At 30.1% G+C, this 14,739-nt stretch overlaps 1 protein-coding gene across 1 annotated transcript; it reads left to right on the top strand.

Moving 5' to 3' along the window:
• Window positions 1–371: 371 nt before the first annotated feature.
• Window positions 372–14,475, top strand: BO82DRAFT_437402 (ankyrin; the record flags this gene model as incomplete). Its single annotated transcript, XM_025641188.1, has 8 exons — window positions 372–1,066; window positions 1,173–1,437; window positions 1,516–1,836; window positions 1,892–1,916; window positions 1,972–2,436; window positions 2,599–4,280; window positions 4,340–4,788; window positions 14,449–14,475. Exons 1-8 carry the CDS (start codon window positions 788–790, stop codon window positions 14,473–14,475), a joined length of 3,513 nt encoding a protein of 1,170 aa, XP_025485646.1. The 5' UTR covers window positions 372–787.
• Between the last annotated feature and the right edge of the window lie 264 nt (window positions 14,476–14,739).

Below are 14,739 nucleotides of genomic sequence, written 5' to 3' on the forward strand. Positions count from 1 at the left end.
CACCCCTATTTACAACTAGTGCTTGCTGATACTCTCGCTTGATTGCTCCAAGGCCCCACCCTTGTATCGCCAGCACAGGTACAATGAAGATCAATCACGACATCACCCCTCCAATGGCGAGTCGAGATCAACTAAATAATACCGGTACATGCAAAGAAAATGACTTTTGATCCCTAAAAACAGCTGGCAACCAGAAGACTCCCACCCCCACCCCCCCAATTCTGTATCTTGTAAAGCACTCAGTAGTATAGCACGAGACCACACGGAGCACCCTTATAAGGTGGCACCGATTCTTGCCCGAGATCGCCGTCTGGCGAGTGATTCGATTCAGAAAGGACGGAGGAGTAGTTGGTAATTTTTAGCATTGATGCCGATAATTGAGAAGCTCGCAGGCGCCAGATCTATTCTAACCACGTCGCCCTCCTATTCCAAGCGGCTAGCAGGCTCATGTGGAGCCAGCAAAGCCACACACCGTCATCGCGGGGTATCTGGGATTCCTTGTCTTCGAGGCCAGCTGACACCAAGGTATTATGCATGTGGTACTCCGTACTTGCTAATTCAAAGAGAGAGTGGTCGTCGAGGTATGATATTCTGGAGACGTACTGTCGTTTCGTAAAATACGACATCCAAGACCGTGATTTGAAGCATGCATACACAACGGGAGGTTGTTGCTGTGCTCGCTGCCAAGAACTTAAAGCCAGGCTCCAGTCGCCTTGAAACCCGAACTTGTCTTTGACTACAACCATCTCATAGTATCCTTGGTCCCAGATCTTACCGTCTTTGCACGATGCGGCAGAGTGAAACCCAACCTCCGTTCCTTGACCCAGACGTTCATGCTCTCTGGAGCGAAGCGATTGAAGAGTTTCAGGAGAAGACCGGTGCTGATGAGCAGAATCTTCTCGCCGAGTTCAGCAGCATCGATGCCGAAAATTGGGCCACAATCTTCGAGACGAAATTTCGAAAGAATGATATACTCACCAAGGTATCTCACGAAGTCGCCCTACGAATGAAAAAAATCCAAGGCTGTGTGAATGTGATATGCTCAGCCTGTGACCTAACAAGCTCGGTACGTCACTAGAATTCCATATACCTGATCCTTGCGTCCATCTACATCACGCGAGGGGGGGGGGGGGGGGTGGTTTGACGCTTACTCAATGGGCCCCCTGCTCTAGGTATTCGCCGCTGCAGCTCCTGCTTCAATCCTGGTGCGAGGATTTGCCAAAGCATTTTGTGTATTTGCAGAGATCCAGCAGAGACAGGACGATATCATTGCATTTTTCGACTCTATGGACAGCATCTTCGCAGATATCTCGACGATAGCCACCAAGCTGAGACACGAGGGAAAGAACACCATCCTCAGGCGGAATGTTATGGCCATATTTTCATGCGCCTTGAAGATTCTCGGCGCAGCGATTGCAAGTAGTAAAGGCAGGATGAGTAAGCGCTCGCTCTCCCTCAGCTTCCATGTCTTCCTTCTCGCTTGAAGGAGTGCTTACACCTCGTCCGACTCTGCAGGAAAGGCTATCAAAGACTTGTGGCAAGGTGGCAGTGAGCTGGATGGACTGATGGCGGACATGAAGAAAGCCAAAGACAATCTTGATCGAGGGGTCAACTACGCTACATTGAAGGTGGTCTACGACCTACAAAGCAAAGCCGACCGAGAAAATCGAAACGACATCCTAGACTGGCTGTGCAACTGGGACTACGAACAACGCCATATGGAGCTAATGAAGGACATAGAACACGGGAAAACCACAGGCAGTTGGCTATTGAACTCCAAGCCGTTCCAGGATTGGAAAAATCGCCAGTCCTCTCGGCTCTGGTACACTGGGAAACGTAAGTGCTAAACCCCTACCACTTATTCGAGGGCTCTGGCTGACAGGCCTCCCAGCTGGCGCAGGAAAAAGTGTCATTGCGTAAGTTATCCTTCTCCTTCGGTGCTTTCATTGCTAGCGATTGAACGCATGCCAGTTCCATCATTGTCGAAGAGATGAATAGAACACTCCCGAAGCGAACGCCCGGAGGACCAACATTGGCCTTCTTACACCTGACCTACCGCCAAAACCCAAAGCCCACGATCGACGACTTATTAGGGGCTGTTCTAAGGCAGCTCGTGACGCGGATCTCATCACGATCAATCCCCAATGCAGTGATGAAAGCCTTCGAGGAGAAGGCTGCCAACGGTAAACATAATGGAGTATATTCCCCACCCGCGAAGGAGACAATAATCACTTTGATTAAGCAGTTGGTTGCAGGGAGACCGTTCTATGTGATTATTGATGCCATGGACGAGTGTCCTTTTGCTGTTCGGAAACCTCTGATTGATATACTTTGCTGCGCATGTGGTGATGTCCGTATCCTGGTCACTGCAAGGCTACTGGAGTACCAGGATGAGCTGGCGGAGGGATTTACCAGGGAAATACTGGCGGTTCATAAGTCAGATCTCATCGAATACATAGACTTTGTCATCGGTCAGAGTTCTATTCTGCAACGCGGGGATCCTGAAGAAATTAGAAAAAGCGTCATAGCCAAGGGCAACGGAATGCAAGTGTGCATCATAGCCCTTCTGAGTTTGCTCTCCTTCTAATGGAAAACTAGGTTCCTATTGATCAAGCTTCACATGATTGCTTTGAGTGAGCTAGATACCCCTGAAAACATTGTCGGTACCCTGCAAGAGCTACCAAAAGACCTAGAGAAGACCTTCAGTAACACGCTTGAGCGCATCAAAAGCAAAAGAGAGAATCAGCGCAGGCAAGCAATCAGTATCATTGCCTGGATGAGCTATGCCTTCCGAAATTTTCAGGTCAACGAGATGTGCGCTGCGCTGACCTTTCATACAAGCTTGCATTTCGATGAAAATGTACTGACGTCGGTTTGTTGTGGTCTTGTTGTCGTCGAAACAGACAGCATCGTCCGATTCGTTCATTACTCTGCCCAGGACTTCTTCAGAGAAAACAAAGACAGTCTTTTCCAAAGCGCCACGGAAACAGAAAGCGTCCACCTCAAAATCTCGCATTGCTGTGTCCAGTATTTGAACCACAGTGCCCCACTAGAAACCCAGGCCGTCGAACCACTCAACCAGCCCGACGATGCCGTTGTCCTAAACTCGGCATATCCGGATGATTCAATACAAGCATATAACTCCGATTATTCTGCTGATTTCGATGATTCCGAAACCTTTTCTGGCGTGAATTCCTCCCATCCATTCGCAAAGTATGCGGCAGAGTTCCTGCATGAACATCTCAATCTCGTGCCTCCCGCCGCAAACATTGAGTCAGTTATTTCATCTCTGGAAGACCTCCTAGAGAATACGGTGAAGCGAAAGTTCTACTATGCCTTGCTGCAAAGGGTCGATTGCTATCCTATAAAATCAAGATATCTTGATCGTGGCTCAAGGCGTCGCTCTAACAGACGATCACCTATTACACCCCTTCACCTAGCCGTTTACACAGGGTGCCTTCAGCTCATCAAGAGATACATCGATGGTCCAGATATCAATCAACTTGATAATTATGGCCAGTCACCGCTCATAGTTGCGTTGAAGCGCAATCGGAGTGACGTTGTTGAGATTCTTCTGTCTAAGGGAGCTTTGGTGGATTTGTCGACCAGAAGTGGTCACATGGTTCTCTTGTATGTTGCCCAGCACGATTTCAAGCGGGCAACCAACATTATCCTCAACAGCATGCCAGCTCAGAAGATCAAGTCGTCTTTCGCCGATTTGGTAGTCATTCTAGGCCTCCCCTTGATCCTTCTGATCGCGTTACTAAAACTCACGGCTCAACTGTGGATACCCTCATCTGACCCCGCCAATACTGCCTCTGAGCCATCTTGCCCTAAGGTGGACCAGCAGAATGATGTCTTAGACCGCTACCAGCGGCTTCTTGCCTTTACTTACAGGAACGAAGGTGGGGACCTAGAGGACTTCTTGAAAGACGATCGTGAGATGAGCGACTGGAAACAAGAGCGCTTGGGTGGAAATAGTGACGAGTTCGGTGACGAAGACGACGACAAGGATAAGGCCGGACCTCGAGACTTCCTCACAACAGCATGTTTCCTTGCTGTTGAACTGGGTTACACTCACTTGCTCGAGGCTTTCTTGCAAAGTGGCATTGATCCTAATTTGAAAAATTACGAGGGCCAGCCGTTACTTCACCGTGCAGTCTTTCGCGATAACCTTGGTGCTGTAAAGAAGCTGCTGGAACGGGAAGCAGACATCGACCTCGAGGACGACAACAGGAGAACAGCACTGACTGCCCACGCACAAAATAGGAATTTTTCCGGTAAGAATCATGTTCTCTTGTGGTAGAAATCTTTAATCAAGGTTGACAAAAGAATTCAGTTTTGAAATACTTGCGGCACAAGGGCGCGAATGTCAATCACACCGGCATGGATGGTGTCCATGAGCTCTACCGGGCAGCAGCTTTTGGTAACAAAGATATCATGGAGTTTTTCCTGGAAGCTGGAGTCAATCCCTCGGTTACCAATGTATATGGGTGGACCCCATTCCATGAAGCATCGGCCAATGGACATATTGACTGTGTGAAGCTTTTGATTGCGAAGAAGGCGAATCATTCTCCGGTGTCGGATACCGGGCTCACTCCTCTGGACCTGGTGAACTCGGGGCAAACCCACTATGACTGGCCTACACTCGGAAAAGACTCAGAACATTATCTCAACGGTCAACGCTATCGAGACAAGCGAGAGGGACAAGCGGAGACCGACCGCAGGGAGGATATTCGGGGACTCATTAGGGATTACGGAGCAATGACTTCAGAGCAACTATACAAGGTAGACAAGCCAGCCTTTTCACGTGTTGCGCCTGGCTATAGAAGAGGTGAAAAGGAAAGCGATTCTTCAGGAGATGAGAAAATGTACCTTGTGGGTGATGATGATTCTTACTAGAGAATGCATTCAATTATAGGTATAACGAGGCATACAGCCCTAACAGTGTTGCTATATTTTGAAAGCTTTGCATGAAGTTTGAGTTGAACACCATTTGTGCAACGATTCCACTCTTCCTGACCAGTTTTCACCTCTGAGCTTATGTCATTTTCTGCGTGCCTCTCTATAACTGAAATCTTTCTACAAAGCCTCTCTGTCTCTTTGGGTGCTAAGCACCCAAACATGCTATAGTAATAGTAGATGCTATAAATTGGAATTTTCTGCACGGTCAAATGGTTGACAATAATGGATAGATTTTTATGATAGATCTTGTAAAATCTGCTTCTACAGTGTATGAGTGTATAATACCCCGGTAGAATCAAATTGAGCTCTGCAAGCTAACAAGCATACTTGGAAAGAATTGTTGTGAGACTACTCTACTAGAATCATACTTCACTAACATATTGGCACGGTACTTTATTAAATTTTGAAAGTGCTTCTGAGAACATAAAGTAACAGCTATAAAGGACTTGTACTTGTCGCGGCTGTAAGTCTAAATTAGTTAGAGTGGCTTAACCTGACTGTTATACCTTAACCTTAACCTAACCATAACCTGGCGGTCAGATTAAGATATAAAAAATTTTTAACTATATAGTTATAGTTAGATTAAGATACAACTATTATTTTAACTGTTTATACCTGTAGGTTAGAAAAATCAGATATAATAAATAGATTAATAACTAAAGATTAATTTATAATATATATATTCTTTTTATATAAATAATATATAAAATATAATATACTTTTAATTATAGTAAAGTAATATTTTTTAGTTTTAGTCTATCTACTTTATCTGCTTTATCTGCTTTATTTAATTAATTTATTTTATTTAATGAATCTGATTAATTTAATTAATCTACATTATTTATTTTCTCTAATTTATCTGCTCTATCTAATTAACCTATACTATATATTCTATCTAAAAAATATACTATACTATGTAAAAGACTTTTATAAAGCCTAGTATAAAAAAATAGTATTTATTATTAAATATACTAATAATATTATACTACTTTTTATACTGTTTAGAACAGTAATTATAATAGTATAAAAATTATAAAAACCAGGTTTCTATCTTTATTTAAATATATATAGTATTTAAAGACTTAGATAAAAATGGTTCCCCTATTACTAGTAATAATCTATTTTTAAAATTATTTTTAAGATTATTTATATTTTTATTTTTACTAATATAAAAATATAGTAATTATTTTATTCTTCTCTTACTTCTTAGGTATAAAAATAATTAAATCTGGATTAAAATTATTGAAAATATTCTAGTATTTTTTACTAATAGTAAAATAATTAGTATATATCTAAAATATAACTGTTTTAATTATATTAAAATAAAAACAGCTCTGGTAATAGTAGTAGATATTTTAAAAACTATTAAATAAATATTTAATACTAATACTATTAGTTGCAACTAAAAGAAAAACTCTAGTTATTTAAGAGAAAATAGAAAACTAATTACAGTAGGACTTTTAGTAAGTAAAAATATTAGTATATTTTATAATATTTAAAATAATATTAGTTTAATTAAAGATATTTTTTTAAATTATATATTTTTAATATTTAGATATATTTTAAGTTTTTTGAACATCTCCACTGCAGGTAAAAGTCTTTAGGATTTAAAAATATTATAAAAGGCTTTATTTAAACTAAATAATAATATAAAGTCAGATAATAGTATATTAATTATTAGATTCTAACTATAATAAAAATAAAAGATTTTTTTAAAAATATTTTGGTACTTATTATACCAGTTAATATTATTATTAAATTATATATTTTTTTTAAACTTTTTAAACTTTAATATTAGGTTTAGAATAGTTGTAATTATATAAATATAGCCTTTTATTTAATAAGTATAATAATCGTACTTTTAAAGCTTTTAATATATATTTTATAACTTTTTAAAAATCTTCTTCTTCTAGCGCGCCTGCTTTCTTACTAGTTAATTAATTAAGTAATTTAAATAATTAAAAAGATTATTATAGATATTATAGATCTTATAAACAGTAGGCCTACTATTTATAAATAAAAAAAATATAAAAAAAATATAAAAGCTTAAAAAAATATTTTATTTATTTTTATTTAATTATAGTAGAATAAAAATAATTAATATTACTATACTTACACTACTAAATAAAACCTTTAATTACTTAATAAAGATTAAATATCTAGTAAATTATAAAATAAATTAAGTTCCAGTAGGTTTTACAGTTTAAAAAAAATAATAAACTAATCCAGATTTAAATTATTAAATAAGGTGAAACTTTTTATAGTATTAAAAGTTTATATTTATAAATTATATAATTTTTTAAATCTATAATTAAAAATTAGTATAATAAGGTATTACTAAAAAAAAACTTTTAAAAGCTATTTATAAAAGGCTACTATAAACAGTCTGTAATATAAATAATAGGCGCTGTCTGTATTAGCTTTTTATAAATAGCTTTTAAAATATATTTTTTTAAAAATTTTTAAAATACTAGAAGAGGCTTTAAAACTTTTATTATAATTTTCTTATATATATTTAATAGTACTGTTTAAAATCTTAATCCAAAGTCTTTACAGAAAAGTATTAACTATAAGCTAAATTATATAAATAAAATAAAATATATAATACTAGCTCTAAATAATCTTTAAAAAATTAGAATTAATTAAAATATTACAAAGCTGGGTGCTCTGGCTAAGCTGGATTTAAAATTTAGATAAGATTATACTAAATATTAAACTATTATTACTAATATTATTAGTTATTATATTTAATAACTAATAGGCCAGATTATATTTATATAAGACTTATAAAATAATTATAGCTAAATTCTTACTAGTATAAGATTTAGATACCGGTTAAAAGCCTAATAAAACTTTATAGTAATCTATATCTTTTATTAAAAAATATTTAATTAAAGTATAAAATACTTTTTAATTAGAGCTGGTCCAGCAGTCTACTATAAGTAATATTTAATTATTATTTAAAAACTTTAATAATAGCTGTATATATATATATTTTAATAACTTTAAAGAATATCTTTTAGTCTATACTTAATTAGAAGGACTTAGTTTGTAATAAAAAAATAAAATAGTAAAATTAATTATCTGTATAAATTAAATATATTTAATAGTTTGGAACAGTAGATAATAGATAATTATAAAATATAAAATTTTATTTTAAAAATTCTATTTATTATAGGCTGTAGAGGCCTAGAAAAAGTAATAATTAAAAAAATATCTATTTTTAAAAAATAAAAAAATAAGTAAATATATATAATAGTTTTTTACTTAATATCTAACTAATTATTTGTTTAAATATAACTAATAGTATTTTTTTTTATAATTCTTATAAAAATAATAGCTTATAAAACTAGTTTCTAAGTTTTTAATTTTTAAATATTATAAGATATAAAAATATACAGTACAGTAAATATAAAAGGTTTTATTATAAAATAATATATTTTTTTAAAAGCTGTTTTATATTATTAATAACTTCTTCTAACGAAAATAAAATAGTGGTTTTTAAACTTATATATAGGTTTTAAAAAAGATTATCTTCTACTACTAATCCTAAAAAATAGGGATTTTTTTTAGAGAGTTAGATATAGAATAATCTTTTAATTCTTTATAATATATATAATCTTAAGATTTAAAAAGAAAGAAAAGATCTAGTTTAAAAAGCTTATTTTAGTTTAAGTATTATTATAATTTATAAAAATCTAAAAAACAGAAAAAAAACTTAATAGTATTATTTAAAAATAAGCTAAATAATTATAATTAACTTTTAATTCTAAAACTACTCTGTAAGTAATAGATATAAAAAAGTAAAAGTAGAAAACTCTCTAAAAACAGTTTATTTTACTTTAAAATATATTTTTATATAAATATAATTTATTATATTTTAATATACAGCTAAAGCACCTGCTGTATTGTATATATTTTAATAGGCCTAGTAAGCAGGAAATTATATTTAAAACCTAAAATTATAGATATTTAAAACTAATTAGATTAAATAGATTAAAGATTTTATTTTTATATTTAAAAAAGGCTTTTGCAGAACCTACTATAAAAAAATATAATATCTAATATTAAACTAAATAATTATTAAAAAGTATATTTACTAAAAAAGACTAAATAAATAGTATAGTACAGAATCTTAAATAGGTTTGATTTAACAGAGTATTTAGAATTATTAGGATTAAAAAAGTTAAAAAAATTAATTAGATTAATAAAAAAATTCAGATTATTACTATTAAAGGAGTTAATTAGATTAGTAAAATAATTAAAATTATTAAAATTAAAAGAAATTAATTAAATTAGATATCAAAATTTATATTATATTATATACAGCCCGAACAGTACTATAATTATATATTTTTACATATATTTCTTACTATAAAAGTTGTTATGGGATGAACTTAGATTGGTTCTAACCTAAGCATGCCGTACAAACAAAAAGGAATAGTTAGAAAACAGAAAGGTTACGGAGGTCCGGTGGAAAAATAAAGAAACTATAGTTATATATAGTAAGTATTATAAATCTATCCTATAACAGTACCTCTTTTTTTATTTAGGTCTTTAAAGAAGACTGTTTACTGAAGCGGGCGCTGAGTATAGAACTATATACTATAGTTTTTATATAAATTTTATTCTAGATTTTAAAGGGCCTTTTACAGTTGGAAATCTAGTAGTTGTTTAGCCTATAATACAGGCAAAGATTATTCTTAAAATAATAAGAACAGTAAAATAAAACAAATATAATAAATAAAACTAGTAAGCTTAGGCAAGCTGTAAATATTTCTATAAAATTTATATTTATTAAATCTAGTTGGATAAGTATAGTAGGCTTTAAAGTAGGTTTAGTAGTAGATTTAAAAATTAGTTAGATAATATATCAGTTGGTATGCTGGATAAGTTTAATATATTTATTATATAAATAGTTAAATATTAAGTTATTAAAGTTTTTTAAAATCTAGTATAGGTTTAATTATAATCTTTAATAGAGTATAGTTATATATAAGATATCCAGCCAGGCAATTATATCAGCTTTATATAAAAGTTATTTAAAATATATAAAATAAGTAATAAATAATTTATTATTTTTTTAATATATTAATATAAATTATTGGATAGCTTTCTGTTGTTTGTATAGATTATAATATAATTATATAAAAAATTAAAAGATATTTTGTAAATCCTAGGATTATTTATTTTTTATAAGCTGGTGGAGGTGTAGGACTAAAGCCTGTTAAAACTATTTTAATTAATTTTAAATATAATTAAAAGTATTAGCTCTGAAAAGTTAGTTAGATTATAGTTTTATTTTAATAAAAAAAAGCTATATATACAGTATATATAGCTTACTATTAAAATAAGATAGATTAAACAGACAGATTCTAAATACTAAATATATAATCTATTATATATAAAGCTGTTAGATCTTAGTGTAAGATGTATTTAGATTAGTATATAGCTGCTGGATTTTAATATACTAGTTTTAGAGTTCTTACTAAAGCTGCTGTACTAGCAGAATAAAAAATATTTATTAAGATATTATAAAAAAAAATTATATAATTAGATAAAACAGGCAGGTCGGAATAGGACTAGTAAAACTTTTATTCTAAAATATATAATAATTATTTAATTACTATTACTAGTAGACAGGTGAACTATTTCTAATATTATAAAATAAACTTAGATTAGTTCTAACCTAAGCATGCTGTACAAATAAGAAGGAATAGTTAGAAAACAGAAAGATTGCAGAGGTCTGGTGGGAAGATAAAAAGACTACAGTCACATGCAGCAAGTGTTGCGGGTCTGTCCCGTAACAAAAGTAATAATTTTATAAAAAGCTGGAATTTATTAGCACTACTAAAAATTTCTTATTATTTTTTAAAAATAAAAATAAAAAAGATAGTAATACTTTACTTAGTTACTTATAATTAATTTAAAAAGCTTTTTTTTATATGCTTTTAAACAATAGTTAAAACAGTTAGATTTACAATCTATTAATCTAAATATACTTTAACTATACTAAAGCTAAAAAAGATATAGTAGATAAAACTTAGTACTAAAAATAGTTAAAATAGTTAACTGCCTGATTTTTAGCTATACTACAGTTAGATATAAAAATTTTCTTAATCTGGCTATAACCTGGTGGTTAGATATAAAAATTCTAATTAACCTGACCTGACCTGGCTGTTAGCCACTCTAAAACTAGTAATAATTACTTGATTATTTTAATAAGTTAGCTGCTATAGCTGCGGAGCTTAGCAGTAGAATCCTACTAAAATATACTTGCAGTTATTCTTTGATAAATCAGTACTATAATTAAATAATCTTTAGTCCTGTGCCGGACAGTATATATATATAGAAATATCTAAATAAATAGTATATTAATTCTTTATAATCCTCAAATACAAGTCAAGTATAGATTAAGAAGAAGACAGAAAAATATTCTGTAATTTATAAAAGATATAGAATAGTAACTTAATTATAGATAATTATTAGCTAGAAAACTATACTAAGTTCTTGACTAAGGCGCCTTGCATATCAAAGTACAGGTATATAATAATATTTATATATAATTAAAATTTGTTAGAATAGCAGTATTCTGATAGCTTATATATACTGTAAAGAAGCTATCTTATCTTTTACTAATTATAAAGACTCTCTGATTTATTCTTTCTAGATTATATTTTAGAAGATAGGCTTTTTTTGTAGTGACTGATAAACTATAGAATTTTAATAATAGATATTATGAATAGTAAGATACTGGTACAGAAGATGCTTACTGCCTGCAAATTAGTCTAAATATAAAATAAGAGTAAGCTGGATGTTGAGTCTCTTTGGATAATAATATAAGTATATTATATTCTATATTAATAAATATTTTTAATAATAAAAGATAGTATCTAAGATTATTAAAAACATTTTCTAATATATATTTGAATATATTTATAGTTCTATCTGCCAGAATACTGGTAAAAGGGCTGCCGCCAGAGGGGGTTCAGAAATTATTATCTCTAGAGTTATTAAAAATATATAAATTAAATTAAAAAAGGTTCTAGAGAAGCAAGAATTAGAGTAAGAAAGTTATAAATCTATTCTTCAGTATTGATATTTATAAAGCTAGGAGACGTCTTTATCGCTAGCCGAATATTATAAGCTTATAAAAAAAATTAAAAGTAATAAGAAGATAAATACTATCTGTTTTTAATTTTATTATCTGGTATTTTATAAATTACAAGAATATTTAGAGCTATAAAAACTTAATAATAATCTTATTAGCTTTATAGTTAAGGTTATTAGCAATTCCGGTATGGTTAAATGTTACAGGACGGATGGATTGTGCTAATCAAAACATGTCTTAAAACAAGAAGAAATAGCTGAGGAGCTATTTTATCTGTTTGTACAAAATTCTTTTATATATATACTAAGCTAGTGCTAGTTTAGTACTTAGTATATAAAATTTAAAATACTAACTAGTATCTAAAGCTAAGCTTTATAACAAAGTTTTAGTTCTATAATAAAAGCCCCCCTTTTTTTTTTAGTATCTTCTGCAGCTTTTATTTATATAAACAGCTGTTTAGGATTTAAAATAATAGTTCTGTATTTTAGCCTTTTTTAGATAATATTATAGCTGGTTAGTAGACAGTATATATATAGATAAAATCTGTATTACTTATTATAGCTTTTTTTTTATAAACCTCTTTTATCTAGTAAATACAGTAATCTTTTAATAAATAGAGTTTTTTCTTTCTATATATTCCGCTTTTATCCAGTAAATAAAATCTTTTTTTATACTATTTATACAACTAGTTCTAAGGGTGTGGTTAGGCTTTAGCTACTAGTATTATATAAAATATATAAAATACTATATAAAAAGACTACTCCCCCCCCTTTTTAGCTCTCTTTTTTTTTCTTTTATATATTTTTTTCTTATTCTTTTTATTACTAATCTATTTTTTTTTATCTATATAATTTCTATTATTTTTTCTACTTATTAATATTATACCTTTTTCTTCTAATACTAGGGCTGGTAAGCCTGATTATCTAAATAATATACTAATTTTTATTTATTATAATTTTTTTTAGGTTTTTTCTACTTTTACCAACTGTAATTTACTTTTTTATTTATATAATATATAACTATTTATAACCCCTATACTGGCAATACAAAGTACTAGATTACTATATAATTAATAGTATATAATAATAAAATCTTATTTTAATTTTACTATACTTTAGATTAGTAGTATATTTAGTATTTTTTTTACTATAAATTTAAAATAAAGATTGGTGCTTTTACTATGGCTTAAATAAAAAATCTAATAATATTTTTATATAAAATATTAATAAAATTAGATACATACCGGGTGCCTTGTTTATATTAACAGCATTTTAATTATATCTTATAGTTTAGTAATACTATATTATTATAAGTATAATAATTAAATAAAGTTCCAGCAGACTATACAGCTATTTAAATAGTAGAGCAGGGTTTATACAGGCTGTAAGTTTAAAAATTATAGTACATATTATAGTTATTATAATTTAAATAAGTCTAAATATAAGCCTATAGTAATTACTGCTCTCTTTTAAAATATTATTAAAAGATTAATAGATTAAATTAATATATAAGCTAAATTTACTATAGTAGTAGAGTGGCTAACAGCCAGGTCAGGTCAGGTTAATTGGAATTTTTATACCTAACCGCCAGGTTATGGCTAGGTTAAGGAAATTTTTATACCTAACTGTAGTATAGCTAAAAATTAGATGGTTAACTATTTTAACTGTTTTTAGTACTAAAATCTATCTGCTATATCTTTTTTAGCTTTAGTACAGTTAAAGTATATTTAGATTAATAGATTATTAATCTAATTATTTTAACTGTTGCCTAAAAGCATATAAAAAAAAGCTTTTTAAATTAAATAAAAAAATAACTAAATAAAATATTACTATCTTTTTTATCTTTATTTTTAAAAAATAATAAGAAATTTGTAGTAGTACTAATAAATTTTAGCTTTTAATTAAATTATTACTTTTATAGTAAGAAGTATATATAAAAATATATAATTATTATTTTATTTAGACTGTATATATTACAGTATAAATCTTTATACCTAATCTTATTTATTTTTTTAACTCTAATAATCTTAATTATTTTACTAATCTAATTAACTTTTTTAATACTACTAATTTTAATTACTTTATTAATCTAATTAATCTTTTTAACCCTTTTAATTCTAATAATTCTAAATATCCTATTAATCTAAACTTATTTAAGATCCTGTGCTATACTATTTACTTAGTTTTTTTTTAATAAATATACTTTTTAATAACTATTTAGTTTAATATTAGATATTATGTTATGGGACCAAGGCCCTGTTATAGAGCTCGGCTTCAGGCACCAGTTGACACCTGAGGCCTCGCACGCTAAGTACTAAACTAGCACTAGCTTAGTGCACACATAAAAGAATTTCGTACAAACAGATGAAATAGCTCCTCAGCTATTTCTTCTTGTTCTAAGGCACGTTTCGATTAGCACAATCCATCCGTCCCGTAACATATTATATCTTTTATAGTAGGTTCTGCAAAAGTTTTTTTTAAATATAAAAATAAGATTTCTAATTTATTTTATCTAGTTAACTATTAATATCTATAATTCTGGGCTTTAGATATAATTTTTTACTTACTAGATCTAATATAATAAATAAGGTGCGGCGGGCGCCTTAGCTGTATATTAAAATATAATAAATTATATTTATATAAAAATATATTTTAAAATGAAAT

Source organism: Aspergillus uvarum (assembly GCF_003184745.1).
Source record: "Aspergillus uvarum CBS 121591 unplaced genomic scaffold BO82scaffold_123, whole genome shotgun sequence".
Lineage (NCBI taxonomy): Eukaryota > Fungi > Ascomycota > Eurotiomycetes > Eurotiales > Aspergillaceae > Aspergillus > Aspergillus uvarum.